Here is a 14,901-nt window from a genome sequence, read left to right as displayed (position 1 = left end):
TCCACCTCTGCGGGTTGGATGCCCGGGGCAGTGGGTCTTCTTCGAGCCTGGAACTCCTCCAGCTCCTGCCTCAGGTCTGCCGGGCCCTCCAGCTGATCATGGGAGGCCGGGGGCTTCCTGACCGCTACCGCTGCAGCATCCACCCTGAACTGGGAGCCCTCCGGGAGCCTTCCTGCTGGGGTGCAGCCTGCAGCCGGAGAAGCCCTTTCTGGGCACCCCCTGAGCCAGGGGGCTTCCTCCCACACGGACTCGAAGTCTTCAGGGCTCGCGATCATTCTGCCTGTTCTCTGGGTGTTTGCTCTTCTGGCTCCCACCTTTTCTTCTGTGGCCACTTCCACCTTGAACTTGTCCACCAGGATGTCTACCTTGGAGAGTCTGCCATCAGCAAGGATGCTGGCGAGGCTTGAGTCGCTTCCTTCCTGCTGTGTGCTGGTCACTTTTAGGAGACTGAGCTCTTCTGGCCTAATGTACTCTCTCTCTATAAATACCCAATGCTCTGAACCCTGCGTTTCAATTGGAGCAAGAAAAGTTAACATGAAATATCAGGCACCTGAAGAACGCGTCACTTTTTCCCTCTGCAAGAAGGGGCCAAGGTCAACTTGTCCCCAGAACTGTCAGGGCAGAGGCAGGCATGACAATGCTGGTCAGCCTCATCAAGGATCAAGGCTACACTTCCCATCAAGGCACCCAACCAATTATCTACTGATGTTATCTACCCCTCAACCACCCTAACTTGGTAAAATGGGGTGGGGGTCTCATATCCTCCCCATGTTAACCACGGGGAAATGGAGATCTATCGATGGTCTAGGACTCTTTCTCTTTTAATAATAAAACTGTCACTGACAGAGGGGAAAGGAGCTTACATCACGTGGAATCGTTGAAACCTAGAGCCAAGAGAACTCCTGAGCCTTCCTCCAGTCCAGTTTTCTCCGTATACTGAGAAGCTGGGTAAGTGGCCAGTGACTTACTCAAGGTCACGGTCAACTGATGGTAGAGTCAGGAAAAGAATGCTTGATTTTTGATGCCTGAGAGCCTGGCCAACTTACAGCCAGCAGAATATGGGTCCCAATTTGATCTAATGTCCAATTGAGGGGGAAGCATTGAGTTGCGTTTCACAGGCCACAGCCTGAAACCTGTCTGCAAGAGCTAACTGGAAGGAAGAAGATTAGAGTGAAAACTGCCAGATGGTCAGATCTAGAGGTCAGTGCCCGTCACCATAACAGCTTAAACATTTTGAATTCTGTGGGGTTCATTCCCAAAGAAACAAATACCAAGGCCTATTCTTAGAAAGAACTTCCCTGGTAGCTCAGATGGTAATCCACATGCCACGCAGGAAACCCCAGTTCAGTTTCTGGGTTGGGAAAATCCCAAGAAGGGATAGGTTTCTCACTCCACTCTTGGGCTTCCTTCATGGCTCAGCTGGTAAAGAATCTGCCTGCAGTGCGGGAGACCTGGATTCGATCCCTGGGTTGGGAAGATCCCCTGGAGGAGGGCATGGCAACCCACTCCAGTGTTCTTGCCTGGAGACTGCCCAGGGACAGAGAAGCCTGGCGGGCTGCAGTGCATGGGGTCACAAAGAGCTGGACATGACTGAGTGACTAAGCACACACATTCTTAGAGAATTCTAACTAAATTCACAGAGTGGAAAAGGACTGGCCAGAACACATCAGAGAAGAAAAACATCTAAAGATCCAAGCATCGTCATCGGTCAGAAGCACTGAATGTGTCACAATCAACCATCAATGAGACAGCCCTCTGTCTTCCCTAGAGTTTCTCAAACAACACTTAAGGAGGGAAGGATGGACTTTTAAAATTGTTATTTAAAAAAAAAGCAAGAAGACTGGGAATTCCCTGATGGTCCAGTGGGTCCTGATGGTCCAGTGGTTAGGACTTAGTGCTTTCACTGCCAGGGGCCTGAGTTTGATCCCTGGTTGGGGAACTAAGATCCTACAAGCCAAGTAGTGTGACTGAAAAAAGAAAAGCAAGAAGGCCATTGGGATTTTAATCTTGCAACCACAGAATACTTTCTTTACATGAAATCTTGATGGCAGTTCAGTATGTAACATGGATACTGGACTGCCCTGTTGACATTGGAGGTCTGGGTTGCCCTAGTGCCCCAGAATGCCTCCCTCTTTTGAAACCACTGCTCTGACTCAAGCCCACAGGTGTGGAAACTGAGGCTTGGGGGAAGCACCATGCCCAAGGTCAAAGAGTGAGCCAGTGATAAAGGCAGGCCTAGAACCCAGCCTCTGACTCCACATCCTATGAAGAGCTCAATGGTAAGATGTGATGAAAATTGCTCCCCAAAACAGAAGGAGGCAAGTTTCAATGAGCCTGGGCTCCGGTGCAGGTGAGCATTTGGTGAGGAATCTGTCAGATCCTAGAAGATCTGAAGCATTCTGAAGGATCAAGGGAGCATGGTCAACCCCTCTGACCTCCACTCCCCAGATCCACTTTAGCAAAATCTCCATGACTGTCAGGGAAGCAAACCTCATGAAAAGAATCTTGTCAACTGGAAAGAGAGAGACAAGGAAGGGGGAGGGTCCAGATAAAGTCTGCATTGGTTTCTGAGATTTTCCTTCAGGTTGTTAAGCTTTCAGGACAACAGCACTTGAACCATCCCAGAGGGAAGAAGTTTGACAGCCTACGAAGCCTCCTTTCTCTTCCATTTGGGAAGCAGGCTGCTTTAGCTGCTCCCAATTCAGCTTGTACTGACATCATCAGCCTGGCAATCAATGATAGCCAAAGATAGTCCATGAGGCCCCTTCTGGAGCATCCCTGCCCCAGGTCTAACTGAAAATTAGTTTCTAGAAACCAGAAGCTTGGGAACTAGGTTGAATGGGGTGGGAGCTAGCACAGAACAGAAAGGTCCTGCAGGAAGAAAAAGGGAAACACGCCCGTATGTTCAGTTACTATGTGCCAGGCAATGTCAGCCCTTTGGAGACATTATTAAATTTAATCCAAATGAAGATCTGCAAGGCAGTTCCTGTTATCCTTTTATCAGAAGGGGAAACTGAGGCTCCAAGCGGGAAGAGAAAGCTCTGTTTCTAACAAGTAAAAATCCTGAAGAGAAAAAAAGGCTGAACTAAAAGAGGAAAGCTTTGGCCCTCTGACGGGATTCACGGGATGGATGATGTCTGAGAAGCCTCCCTAGCCATTCTTTTTCATTGAGCCAGGGGATTTTCAGTGCCTGCTCAGAGCGCCCCCTGCTGTCAGATGGGGCCACTGCAGCAAGACTGGCCCTGAGACGGAAGCAGGGAGCTGGGAGCTGGGAGCCAGGGCAGTTATGTTCCCACACAAACCCACAAGAAGAAAATCTCCAGCCAGGATTCTGCTGACTCCAGGCTCTTTCAGGTCCACCTGGAGCTCTGGATCACATTTTGGGCCCTGCTCTTTACAGGAGATGCCTCCTCCCCAAGCAGGGGTCCAGGACAAGGAACCCTCTAGAAACCAAAGTAGAAGCTGCTGAAGAAAGTGGGAGTTGGGGCTGTAAAAGGGATGCTCCACTCTGAAGGGTCTTCCTGGAGAAGGATGCAGACCAGATCTACAGGCGCCAGGGGGCAGAGCAGCTTGCAGGCAGGTGACTCAGAAAGGCAGGTTATAATTCAACATGTAAACTTCCTAAAGGATGACTGAAGACAAAATGGGATGCTGTTAAGAATGGCGAGAGCCCCCTCTTGTAGAGGGGCGGGACAGACAATTTTGGGGATGCCGGTGAAGGATGCATGCTGTGCCTCAAACAAGGGTACTAGTGCTTGGCTCCACTCACATCTCTGTTCCAAGACATCACTGCTTCCCTAACCTCGGGATGCTATTGATTCCTGTCCACCTTCTCTCGAGTGCCCCTGGTTTTGTTTTTATTTTTACATTGAGGAAAATTTCAGAGTGGAACTGTGATTTATGTTTTACCATTTATATAGCTGACTCACGTCTCTCTTACAGCTCCAGGACATTTATAGCAGCTACAAAATTTTCCTCTGGGAGTATAGAATACTACATGCCCTCACACACACTCTGCCAACACAGAAGGGTTGGCTATCAGGGAGAAGGAATTTTCGCCCAGATGATCAGTTGGTCATCCTTTCCAACCCTGTCAGTCTACGAAGTCCCAGTAGAGAGGGACGATGCAACCCCCTGGGCCTAGATTCCACCTGGCTTCCAGGCAGGGGCACAGGAAGCTCTGAGAGCCCTTGGCCTGCTGTCATTCCGAGCACAGAAGCAATGCCCTCCTAGTTTAGAATGCTTGCCTGAACAACATCCGTACAACCCCAAGGATGCTCTCTGTAGAAAGACACTCACTTCTACCTGCCTGAAGACCCTGAATAGACCCAAGCTCCAAGTGGAGTTTAGAGAAGGTGGAGTCAGGGGATGGATGGACTAACGAGCCACTGCTAGACTTCACTCAGGCCTCTGAGCAGAGACAAGACCTCAGGGCAAAAGCAGTTAGGTGCCACGACCCTTATCCCAAGCCTAGCAGTCAGAGTCTGCCTCCAGGTCACCTGCCTCAGTGGGGCTGGAGAGGTCATTTCTGCCTGCCCTTTTTAAACCAAAGGTGACTCAGACTATTCTATCTCCCTTGAATGGTTTCAGTCCTGTCCTTCCTGAGAAACCACGAATGAGGGACAGGATGGCCCTTTATGGATCCCTGGGAGAGGGGACACTCACTTGTCACAGTGTGTGGACAACATGGGGTACCCACTGCTCCTCCCCTGCAGGACAGAGCCTGGTCCAACCCCCTCAACCCAGAGAAAGGGCTTTCTTAAGACCATGAAAATGGTTCTGGGCGGGCAGGGAGGTGATGACAGTAACCTCAGGTGATGCTGCGAGGCTTTTCTGAGTGAACACTTCCAAGCCTACGGCCGTCCCAGGCTCAGGTGCCAAGTCCTGCTGAGAGGTGTCCTGGGTCCTCTGGGACTGCAGGGGAGGCCCAGGGCCGGAGGAGAGGGAAAGAGGGAGGAAGGGAAGGAGAGACAGAGAGGGAGAGAGAAAAAGCAGGAGAGACACACACACAGAATCCGTGAATAGCCCAGCTTTGTAAACCCCGCATCCTTAGGTCATGAAGGAGCCATGTGGAGCTTTGGGGAGAGATGGAAAGGAACTTGGAGCCATTCAAGGGAGGGAGGCCCATGATCCACTGCCAGCCAGCACCAGACCTCGGGCCTTTCCTCATCTCCTGCCACTCTCATTCAAGAGGTTTGGAGTCCTGTCACTCGGCCTCTGAGTCCACGTCTTCCCTGGGTGTCTTTGGTTGAGGCAATGGTTCAATCTTGCAGTTTGGGTTTCAGCCGCTTTTAAAAACTTATGTTTGGAACTTACTCTTATAGCACATGGAACTCTGCTCCGTGTTTTGTGGCAGCCTGATTGGGAGGAGAGTTTGGGGGAGAATGGATACATGTGTATGTATGGCTGAGTCCCTTCACTGTTCACCTTAAGCTATCACAACACTATTAATTGGCTATACTGTAATACAAAACAGAAAGCTTTTTTAAAAAAGTTATCTTTGGAACAAAAATCTGGCTTTGGCAGATGGGAACTCTATAGTATGGGGTCCCTATTTTGGTTTAAGTTCCTACCACTTTACCACTGGCCCAGATGGGGCCCCAAAGTATATGAGGAGCTACTAGGAACTCTCAGTGACACCTGCAGGATAGACCCAGAAAGCCCACGTCTGGACCAGGGAATCCTAGTTACCATCAGCCAACGGCCCCGTGACTGTCCAGCACTTTCCAGTTTATAAAGTACTTTATAACCATTAGGGCTTCCCTTGTGGCTAAGCTGGCAAAGAATCCGCCTGCAATGGGGAAGACCTGGGTTCAATCCCTGGGTTGGGAAGACACCCTGAAGAAAGAAAAGGCTACCTACTCCAGTATTCTGGCCTGGAGAATTCCATGGACAGTCCATGGGGTCTTAAAGAGTCGGATACAACTGAGCGACTTTCACTTTATATCTATTATGTCATTCAAACTTCCCAGCAGTGCTGTGGAGTGGCAATTTTGGTGCCCTTTTAGATGGTCTGACTAGGCAGTGAGGCTCAGAGAGGTGATGTCCCTGGCCCAAGGACCCAGTCCAGTCCTGGGCTACAGCGCCTCCCATTTCCCAAATTTCCAAGGGCCTCTAAATGCCAGTGAGAGCTGAAGGCCAGTTAAATTGTCCATCGCTCCAAGGTTAGCTCCTGGACCAGACAAGGCACTACACTTCTTACGGGGCGGCGGGGCGGTGAGAGGTAGAACAGACTCCACCTTCTAATAAGATGCACCTTCTAGCAGTTCCAGCTGTCACCAGCAGGTGGGGCACCCACCCCCTCACAGGCACCTCAACTCCAGAGCCCTGTTCTCTTGGGCTCAGCCGTCCCTTGTCCGCTGGAGTCCGACCCTTTCAGAAGCCTGTGCATCCACTTCACCCACTTCAGGACTGAACAGAGGCCACTCGGGACAAGAGTCTCTCAGGGAAGTTAGGAGAGGGGCGTGTAACCGGATCACTAGATCAGCCCCATAGCCCCATGCAGGGTCTTCAGGGTCCTTGATGGTGCTGGTGGGGACCACAGAAGCCCTCAGGGGGTGAAGACAGGCGCCCCCCTCCATGGCACTGGACCTAAAGGCCTCCAGAGCATCCGTGACTTTGATCACCAACCAGGGGGCTCCTACAGCAGCCTCACTGGATGAGGCCCTCCGTCACCCCGCATGTCAAGGCCAGGGAAGTGCTGATTCAATCAAAGTGCTGATCTCACTTATCAGATCACAGCTGCGTCACCAATTTTCAAAGCATTAAAGGGCAGTACACGCACAACTGACTGTCCTGGTCTTCACATAATTTGGTCTTGCTCCCAGACAGCTGTGATTTAATAGCGAATACAATGGCCTGGGTCACGAGAAAATCAGATTCCAGCTCCTCTCCTAGCAGCTATGACACTGATTAAGTCCAAGGCCTTCCCCTTTCTGATTTTCTGTGCCCCATGTGTAAAATGATGACCTTGGACCAAGTAGGTTTCCAGGGTCTTTCCCAAGTTTTGAAAGGATTCTGCTTTGAAATTAACTTTCTGTCCCAAGGCTCTCCAGATGAAAGAAGTAACTCACACTGAGTATCTAGGTCCTCTGCCGGTCCCTCCCGGCTTTGTCTCATTGGTTGCTCACAACTGTCCGAGGAACTAGGGACTTTTATTATCTCTACTTAATGGAGGCTCAGAGAGGTTAAGTAGCAAGCCCAGAGTCAGCCAGCTAGCAGGCAGCAGAGCCACTATATAAACCCAGGCACTCTTTAAGTCTAGACCTCAGGTGGGTTTTAGATCAGTTAGCAGCAGCACCAGAGAGAAAACACCTAAGTGTCAACAGGAGGGAAAGAGTGCCAAAATGTAACAGTGCTAAAAATAACGGTTTGGGATTATAAATACAGGAGTTCTCAAGAGTCTATCTTTCTCTTTTCTCATTGAAAAAACACCCTGTGCTCTTCACTCTGATAGGCGGGTCAAGTGGGACCTTTTCCTGGAGCCTCAGGAACAGTTCTGACTTTCCTAGAGGACCTGGTCCCCTCTGGGGGGCTCTGAGGATGCTCCCAGGAAGGAACACCGCCCCCACCACCTAGCCATATTTTCACAACAGGCATAAATAGAAGTAGGAGCTTCCCTGGTGGCTCAGGGTAAAGCGTCTGCCTACAATGAGGGAGACCCGTGTTCAATCCCTGGGTCGGGAAGATCTCCTGGAGAAGGAAATGGCAACCCACTCCAGTATTCTTGCCTGGAAAATCCCATGGATAGAGGAACCTGGTAGGCTACAGTCCATGGGGTCGCAAAGAGTCGGACATGACTGAGCGACTTCACTTCACTTCACTTCACTGGACAGAGTAACCAGGATTAAAACTTAGTGTATGTATGAGGATCTCCTTGTTTAAAATACTGATTCCAGGGTTCTAGCACCAAATATTCTGATTCAGTAGGTCCGATGTGGGGCCCCAGAACCTGCATTTCTAACCAGTGCCCCTTCTCCATTATATTCTGGCTGAAGGAAGGGAAATAGTCCCAGCTATGGTGAGTCTTTAGAGCATTTCAAGGTGGTCCCTGAGCTCCAAGAGTCCAAGATAGAGTGAATTTGTCTTCCTCGGGTTAACCCACTGTCCCACTCCCATCACCACCTTATGCAGCAGCGGGGTGTGGAGGGGAGTGGTAAGTCAGGAAATGGCAACCTTCCCCACCATCTTTATCCAAGGCCCCAGTTGAGGGGCTCAGAGTGAGACCTACCTCATTGACCTTCTCAGGGGTGCCCTTGGGGGAGGGGGAGGCGGGCGAGGAGGGCAGCCGGCGTTCCCGCTCCCAGTCTCGATCCCGGTGGATCAGTTTGCTGTTGGGTTCCTTCAAGGTCCTCTTGAGCTCGTTGATGCTGGCCTGGTGCTTCAGCAAGACGTCCTCTGGCTTGTCTAAGAACTAGGGGTACACAGAGGACAGTCCGCTGTCAGAGGCACAGCTCCGAGAGGAGGGTACAAGGCGTGGGTGAAGATGGTGAAGGTGGTAATGGTCCCCATCACCGCCCTCCACCAGCAAAGTGGGTCCCATCCATGGCCCCTTCTTACCCTCACAGTACACCATAGCCAAGCAGAGCAAGGATGATAAGCCCCAACAGGTGAACAAACCAACCAAGATTAAACAGAAGAGCAAAGAGCACTCAAGATTAGACAGAAAGACAAAAAGCACTCGAGATCAAGAAGAGACTTTTGGCCAAGTACCACCGTTTCTTCTCCCCAGACTGGCTCCTGGCCTCGGAACACCTAAGTCAACTCAAATCCCACGGGTCTGGGTGAGTTCCCTTTAGTTTCACAAGGTGCGCCTTTCCTCTGGCTGCTAAACCAAGCCGCAGTGAGAATTCACCAACTCTGTTCACTGGGCCGCTCTGGTCATTCCCTGGGTGCTGGTCCCCACTTCTGGCCAAGCCTTGGACCACTGTGTTTAAGTAGGATTCTCAGTCTAGGCCCCCCTTAGCCCAGTGTGCGTCACTGCTCAGGCCCTGTACGGCCCTTCTAAAGCCAGGGACATCCAGGAGAAAGCATCCTGCTTCCACGCCAGGGACTGGGGAGAGATGACATTCAGCATCCTCTGCTGTGAGCCACTGCCTTCCCCGACCGCCCAGGATCTTCCAGACAACTTGTGGGCACCCACTCCTCAAGAGCAGACAGGGTGAGACACAGCCAGACGGAGAATCTGCGGTTCTGTGAGGTGTTCAGGAAGACTACCTTTACAGACCAGGGAGAAGGTAAGCCCCAGGGCTGGCCACAGGAACGGAGCCTGGCATAGCTGGAGCCACAGGTGTGTCCTTATTAAACTGTCAGGTCTGAGCTCTGGCCAGTACAGCATGAGGCAGTCATCTGCCCTGAGTTCAAGTGAGGACCAGCCAGCCTTTGCAGAGGAGCCGGAAGTGGTGTGCCCACTTCTGGAGGCAGGGCAGGTGGGCTGGCAGCCCAGGGACCCTTATCTGCAAAGCTGTTTGAGGATTCAGGACAAGAAACAGACAATCTCAGGTCATGATAAAGCTGGATCAGCGGTTCTGGAACAACTGCCTGGGAGGCAAGCGTGCCCTTGGACAAGGCTAGACGCTTCCCCTGGGCTTATGTCTGACATCCAAAGATCCACTAGGACTGACTCTGAAGTCACTTCAGGAAGGAAGCTGATGCCACGGAGGCTCTGCTTCCCCTCCAGACATCTGTCTGTACCTTCTGCACCCCTTCCTGAGCAAAGCCGCCCCAGGATGACATCTGTCTGAGAAATCAAATCTGAGAGAGCGTGCGCAGGATGGTGGGCCTGGGCCGCCGTGAACCCAAGACATGGCTGGTAACCTTCCATCCATAAGCTGCTGCCCTGGCCCTGTGGGCACGTGGTGTTCCCCCATGTGCGGTGGGTCCTTGAAGGCTAAGGGCCTGGGGGAAACCTAGTCTGAATGCCCTGCTGTGCAGCAGGCTGGGGCCTGAGGGGACTTTCCTGAGACCCTCAAAGAGTCAGTGGCAGAACTGGGGCTGAAACCCAGATCTCAGGACCCCAAAAGCCAGACCCTTCTGATGCCCCAGCCTCTGACCTTTCCCTCAGCGGCCCGAGAATAGACCCACTTCTCTGGCAGTTAAGTTTCAAAGGAGGAGTTGGAGACTATACGGAAGAAAGGAGACGTGGTTAACACAGGAGAAAGGAGACGCGGTTAACACAGGAGGAGAAAGGAGACGCGGTTAACACAGGAGGAGAAAGGAGACGCGGTTAACACAGGAGGAGAAAGGAGACGTGGTTAACACAGGAGGAGAAAGGAGACGCGGTTAACACAGGAGGAGAAAGGAGACGCGGTTAACACAGGAGGAGAAAGGAGACGCGGTTAACACAGGAGGAGAAAGTTGAGAGACTCAAAAATGGGGGGGGGGGAGGAGGAAGGGGGAGCTTTCCTGGCAGAACTGGAGCAGCGGGGGTCCCACCGGGGCGGTGGGAGGCACACCAGGGTTCTGAGAAGACAGATGTGCTCTGAGGCTCCGCCCCCCCATACCCCCCCCCACATCTGGTTGCCAATAGATACAAAAAGCAGCTTGGGGTGGGATGCAGCGGACACAGATGAGGTGGAGGCATGACAAGACAGTGGTGTAGGAAGAGGAGTCTAAGGAAGTCTAAGACGGGGGGTGAGGGAAATGGGGGTGGAGATGAGCTCAATAAAATCATGGAATCATGAATTGAAAGAATGGCGGGGGGACACAGTGGGGATGGTCAGCAGGTGGGAAGCAAGCAGGGGGTGGTCTGGAGAGGTGGAGAATGAAGCTGGGGGAAGGAGGGGTAGGGAGAGAGGGGAGCATGGCTGGTTGTGGGGAGTGAAGTCTATCCATGAGTTTAAGACAGGGAGGGAGTGATGGCAGGTGGCCTTGGGTGATGGAGAGAGATGGCCGGGAGCGGAGAAGAAGCTGAGATATGAGCCGGGATATGAGCCTGGGATGGACGGTGGTGACAAATGATGAATGGCTGGGTGGGTGGGGACAGGCACCCCCCTGCGCAGTACCTCCTGCTTGTGTCTCGGCGTGGTTTCCTGCTCCGGCTAGCGGGACATGGGAGGAGGAAAAGGAACCAGCAGGATCAGTAGAGCAAATGGATTAGACATAATTGCAACCACCCTGGTCTAGCAGGTAGCCCGGAGCACTGTTGGATGCTGGCTGGGCCACCAGCAGGGCAGTGAGGTCGTCAGAAGGTGCGGGAAGCAGGGAGCCCAAGAAGGCGAAGAAGGGGGTACTAGGACCGGAGGCAAAGCGGGCAGTCACACTCAGCAGATGGGATGCAGGGGTTCTGGAAAGTCAAGCTTCTTGCATGGCAGTGTGTGTTCAGGGACCTGTGTTCCCGAGGTGCGTGATGGAAACACACTACACCCGTATGTGCACATGCCTGTGTGCGCACGCAGGCTGTCTGCATGTTTGGGTCCATAACCCTGTGGGTGAAGGGGTACATAACTGTGAGTGAATGTGTGTGAGTCTGAGGCCATGTGGGCCTGCATGAGCGTGTGCACAGGTTGGTGGGAGATGGGGTTGGCAGCAGGAGGTGTCACACTTGAACCTCACCCCTGTGGCCTACAGGGACACCCCATCATGGGTGGAAAAAGGCTGTGCAGACCCAGATCAGAGGCAAAGGGGCAAATCAGGAGTGAGCAAGAGGAGGCCAGAGTCCACCAGGGGGCAGAGTGCCAAAGGAGGGGTAGGGTACAGGGTGGGCAGCATGCCCCACCCCCACCTGGCAAGTCCAGGTACGGAGTATGGCCCAAGGGCAAGGCCCTGTCCATGGTGCACCGCACAGCAAGGATGCTTGGCCATAGCTGGGGGTACCTGAAGGCCAAGGCTGAGCCTAGACCCAAGATCAGCCTCTTGACCCCCCAGGTCAGAGGAAACAAGAAAGCCAGCCTCGCACCTTTAGCTCCTTGATCTTGGTGGGGGTCTTGACCTCTCCCTCCTCAGCCTCGGACCGCCGCCCTCCAGACTCGCCGTCCTCCTCCCGCTTGTCGCCGTCCGGTCCTGTATCGTGGTTCTCACTGACGGAGGCTGGGCGAGAGAACTCTGCTGAAGTGGGCAGAGATGGCCGGGCAGCTGTGTGAGTCATCTCCCAGGTGCAGGGACCGGGAGCCAGCCCACCACCTGCCCAGCCACGCCCGGAATAGAGCAGACACTCAAAACAGCCCCAGCACACTGGGGATAAGGAGCCAGTGCCCCGAGGAGTGAGTGGGCTTTCCCAGGTCACGTGGATGGTGACTGAGCTGCCTCCAGCCCCAGCTCCTTTCCTGACTCTATAGCACTAGAGCCTGGGTCCAAATCTCAACTCCATCTCTTCTTGGCTGTGTGACCTTGGGTAAATGACACAACCTCTCTGGGCCTCAGTTGCCTCATCCACAAACAGCAGCTAATTCTGACAACTGAGAGGAGGAACAAATAAGTTGATGTGTCTAAGAGAAGTGTCTGGCACAGAGTGAGCCAATTTGATCAATGTTGGCTCACGAATGATACTGTTTTGGGGGACTTCCCTGGATTAGGCTCTGTGCTTCCAATGCAGGGAACTCAGATCTGCCTAATTCCCAATGCGCCATGGGGCTCCTGAATCTCTCCTAAAAACTTTTGTGCATATCCTGGGACAGTCCTGGGCCCTAAGGGGTGTTGATTTAGTAGGATCAGGTCAAGGTCTGAGACTCCTCAAGTTCACAAGCTCACGGCTGGTTCTGGTGCTACATTTTGAGAAACTCTGGTCTGCTTCATACAAGAGCAACTGAGCTGCCTCTAGTCCCAGGTCCTTTCCTGATCAGCTTTAGAACCTGGGTTCAAATCACAAATCCATCTCTTGTTGGCTGTGTGACCTTGGGTAAATTACACAACCTTTCTGGGCCTCAGTACAGGCAATTCTCATTGATAGTAAGGGCTCTTATCAACTCAACAGAAATGGGGGCAGTGGAGAGTGCCCTGTGGTTAGATGTCCAGAGCCCAGTAGAACCAAAAAATTATTGGGAATAACTCTGCCTCTGGTAGGACATCACCATCTCCTCACTGCAGTTACAATAAACCATTCCAGTATGGTGACAAGCTGTGAACGGCTCAGCTTCTCAGGAAGGGGGCCCAGAAAACCATACAGTGAACCTGGGACCCCAAAAGGCCACAGCTCAGGGAAGTTGTGAGAAGCCCAGAGAGTTGGCAGGGTCACATTCCAGCAGGAGGGGAACCCAGAGGCTGAACTAACCCGCTGAGAGGCACTGGATGCAGGAGTGTTCCTGGGCCTCCAGGCCTGGTGCAAATCAACTGTGATGTACCCTTCACACACCCCTCTCCCCCAACTTCCAGTGCGGGGCATACCTCCATCAAGGCTGCGGGACATGGTGTACCGTTTGCTAGAAGAACGTTCAAAGAAGGGCGCGGGCCGGTCGATGAGGGCGCTGGCCTGGCGCGTCTGTGCCTGGGTCCTCCCGCTATACCGGAACTTGGAGCCCATCACCAGGAAGCCCTTGGGTGGGGGCTCAGGGGACACCAGCCTGCAGGCGAGGGGTGGAGGTAAGGAGGAAGGACCAGACCTGCAATGCCAGACCCAAGGCTGGACCACAGCTGGCCTTCCATCCTGCTGTCTCACCAGCTATGACAACTCTTGCTCAATTGCTCAGTCATGTCTGACTCTGTGACCCCATGGACAGCAGCACGCCAGGCTTCCCTGTCCTTCCCCATCTCCGGAGTGTGTTCAAACTCATGTCCGCTGAGTTGATGATACCATCCAACCATCTCATCCTCTGTCGCCCCCTTCTCCTCCTACAACTCTAAGTGGTCCAGAAGGGGAGAGGCTTGGGGAAAGAGGAGGAGGAGGAGGAGGAGGCTTTTCCAAGAGTCCCTACTGGCTCCTTCTACTGACAGAAAAGACAGTAGCCACATTCACTCACACGGCCTCTAACTCAGCCCCAGCTACCACCCTGCCCGGGGGCAGGCTCACCGGAAGAACGTGTGGTGCTCGATGCAGACCTTCCACAGTCTCTTGGCTGACCGGTGATTCGGGAGCTTAAAGCCAATCGTGCTCTCAAACTGCTCATACTGCAAAACCAAGGAGGGCGGGTCAGAAGGAAGGCCTGGGCCCACTCCTGCCACCAGTCCAGCTTTTCTGCACCTCCTCTTAGGCCTGTATGACTCTGGCCTGCTTACTTATTCATATAAATATATATATAAATTATATATATATATATATATATATATATATATATAATTTATTCATTCATTTAATCAATCAGGTGGGTTAAGCCCTTATTCTGTGACAGGTCCAGGGCTAAGCAGCAGAGATACTATGGTGACCAAACAGAATATTCTCAGGGGTTGGGGGAGGGGAGGAGAATCGATAATAAATGAGTACACAAGCTCATCTCAGATACTGATAAGCGCACAAAGGGAATAGACAGAGATGTGTGATGTGACAAAGAATGTCTGAGCAGGCCCGGGGGTCAGGTGCTACTTTAGAAAGGGTGATCGGGGACCTCCCTGATGGTCCAGTGGCTAAGACTCTGTGTTCCCTATGCAGGGGGCCTGGGTTCGATCCCTGGTCAGGGAACTAGATCCCACATGTGGCAATTAAAAGATTCCACATGTTGCAATGCAGAATGAAGATCCCACGTGCCACAGCTAAGACCCGGTGCAGCCAAATCAATAAATAAATAGAAAGAAAAGGTTATCAGGGAACACTTTCTACACAGGGGATCTTGGAGCAGAGCTGGAGGATGGGAAAGGAACCCAAGCTCTGTGAGAAGGAGGGGCAAAGGATTTCAGGAAGACGGAACATCAGAAGCAAAGGGCTCAGACAGGTGAGAGTTTGCTTACTCAAAGATCTCAGAGAAGCCCTAAGGGGCTGGAGTGCCATTGGCATGGGGCAGCGGGGCAAAGACATGTGTGAGAGGCAGGTGGGCA

At 52.6% G+C, this 14,901-nt stretch overlaps 1 protein-coding gene across 10 annotated transcripts in view; it reads right to left on the bottom strand.

The window, feature by feature from the left end:
* EPB41L1 (erythrocyte membrane protein band 4.1 like 1) overlaps positions 1-14,901 on the bottom strand; it is a 146,694-nt gene that overhangs the window by 22,503 nt on the left and 109,290 nt on the right. For 7 of the 10 annotated variants that reach the window (XM_065921926.1, XM_065921927.1, XM_065921924.1 and 4 more), the window contains 4 exons: positions 13,943-14,040; positions 13,321-13,496; positions 11,897-12,045; positions 8,231-8,413 (listed from right to left, as the gene is read on the bottom strand). In XM_065921926.1, the coding sequence (XP_065777998.1) occupies positions 8,231-8,413; positions 11,897-12,045; positions 13,321-13,496; positions 13,943-14,040 (606 nt within the window). The remainder of the gene's footprint in view (positions 1-8,230; positions 8,414-11,896; positions 12,046-13,320; positions 13,497-13,942; positions 14,041-14,901) is intronic. The other 3 variants (XM_065921928.1, XM_065921934.1, XM_065921929.1) reach the window with 2 other exon arrangements.

This window comes from Muntiacus reevesi, chromosome 2 (genome assembly GCF_963930625.1).
Source record: "Muntiacus reevesi chromosome 2, mMunRee1.1, whole genome shotgun sequence".
Lineage (NCBI taxonomy): Eukaryota > Metazoa > Chordata > Mammalia > Artiodactyla > Cervidae > Muntiacus > Muntiacus reevesi.
The sequence above is the reverse complement of the archived record's forward strand: the minus strand, read 5'-3'. Positions and strand labels throughout refer to the sequence as shown.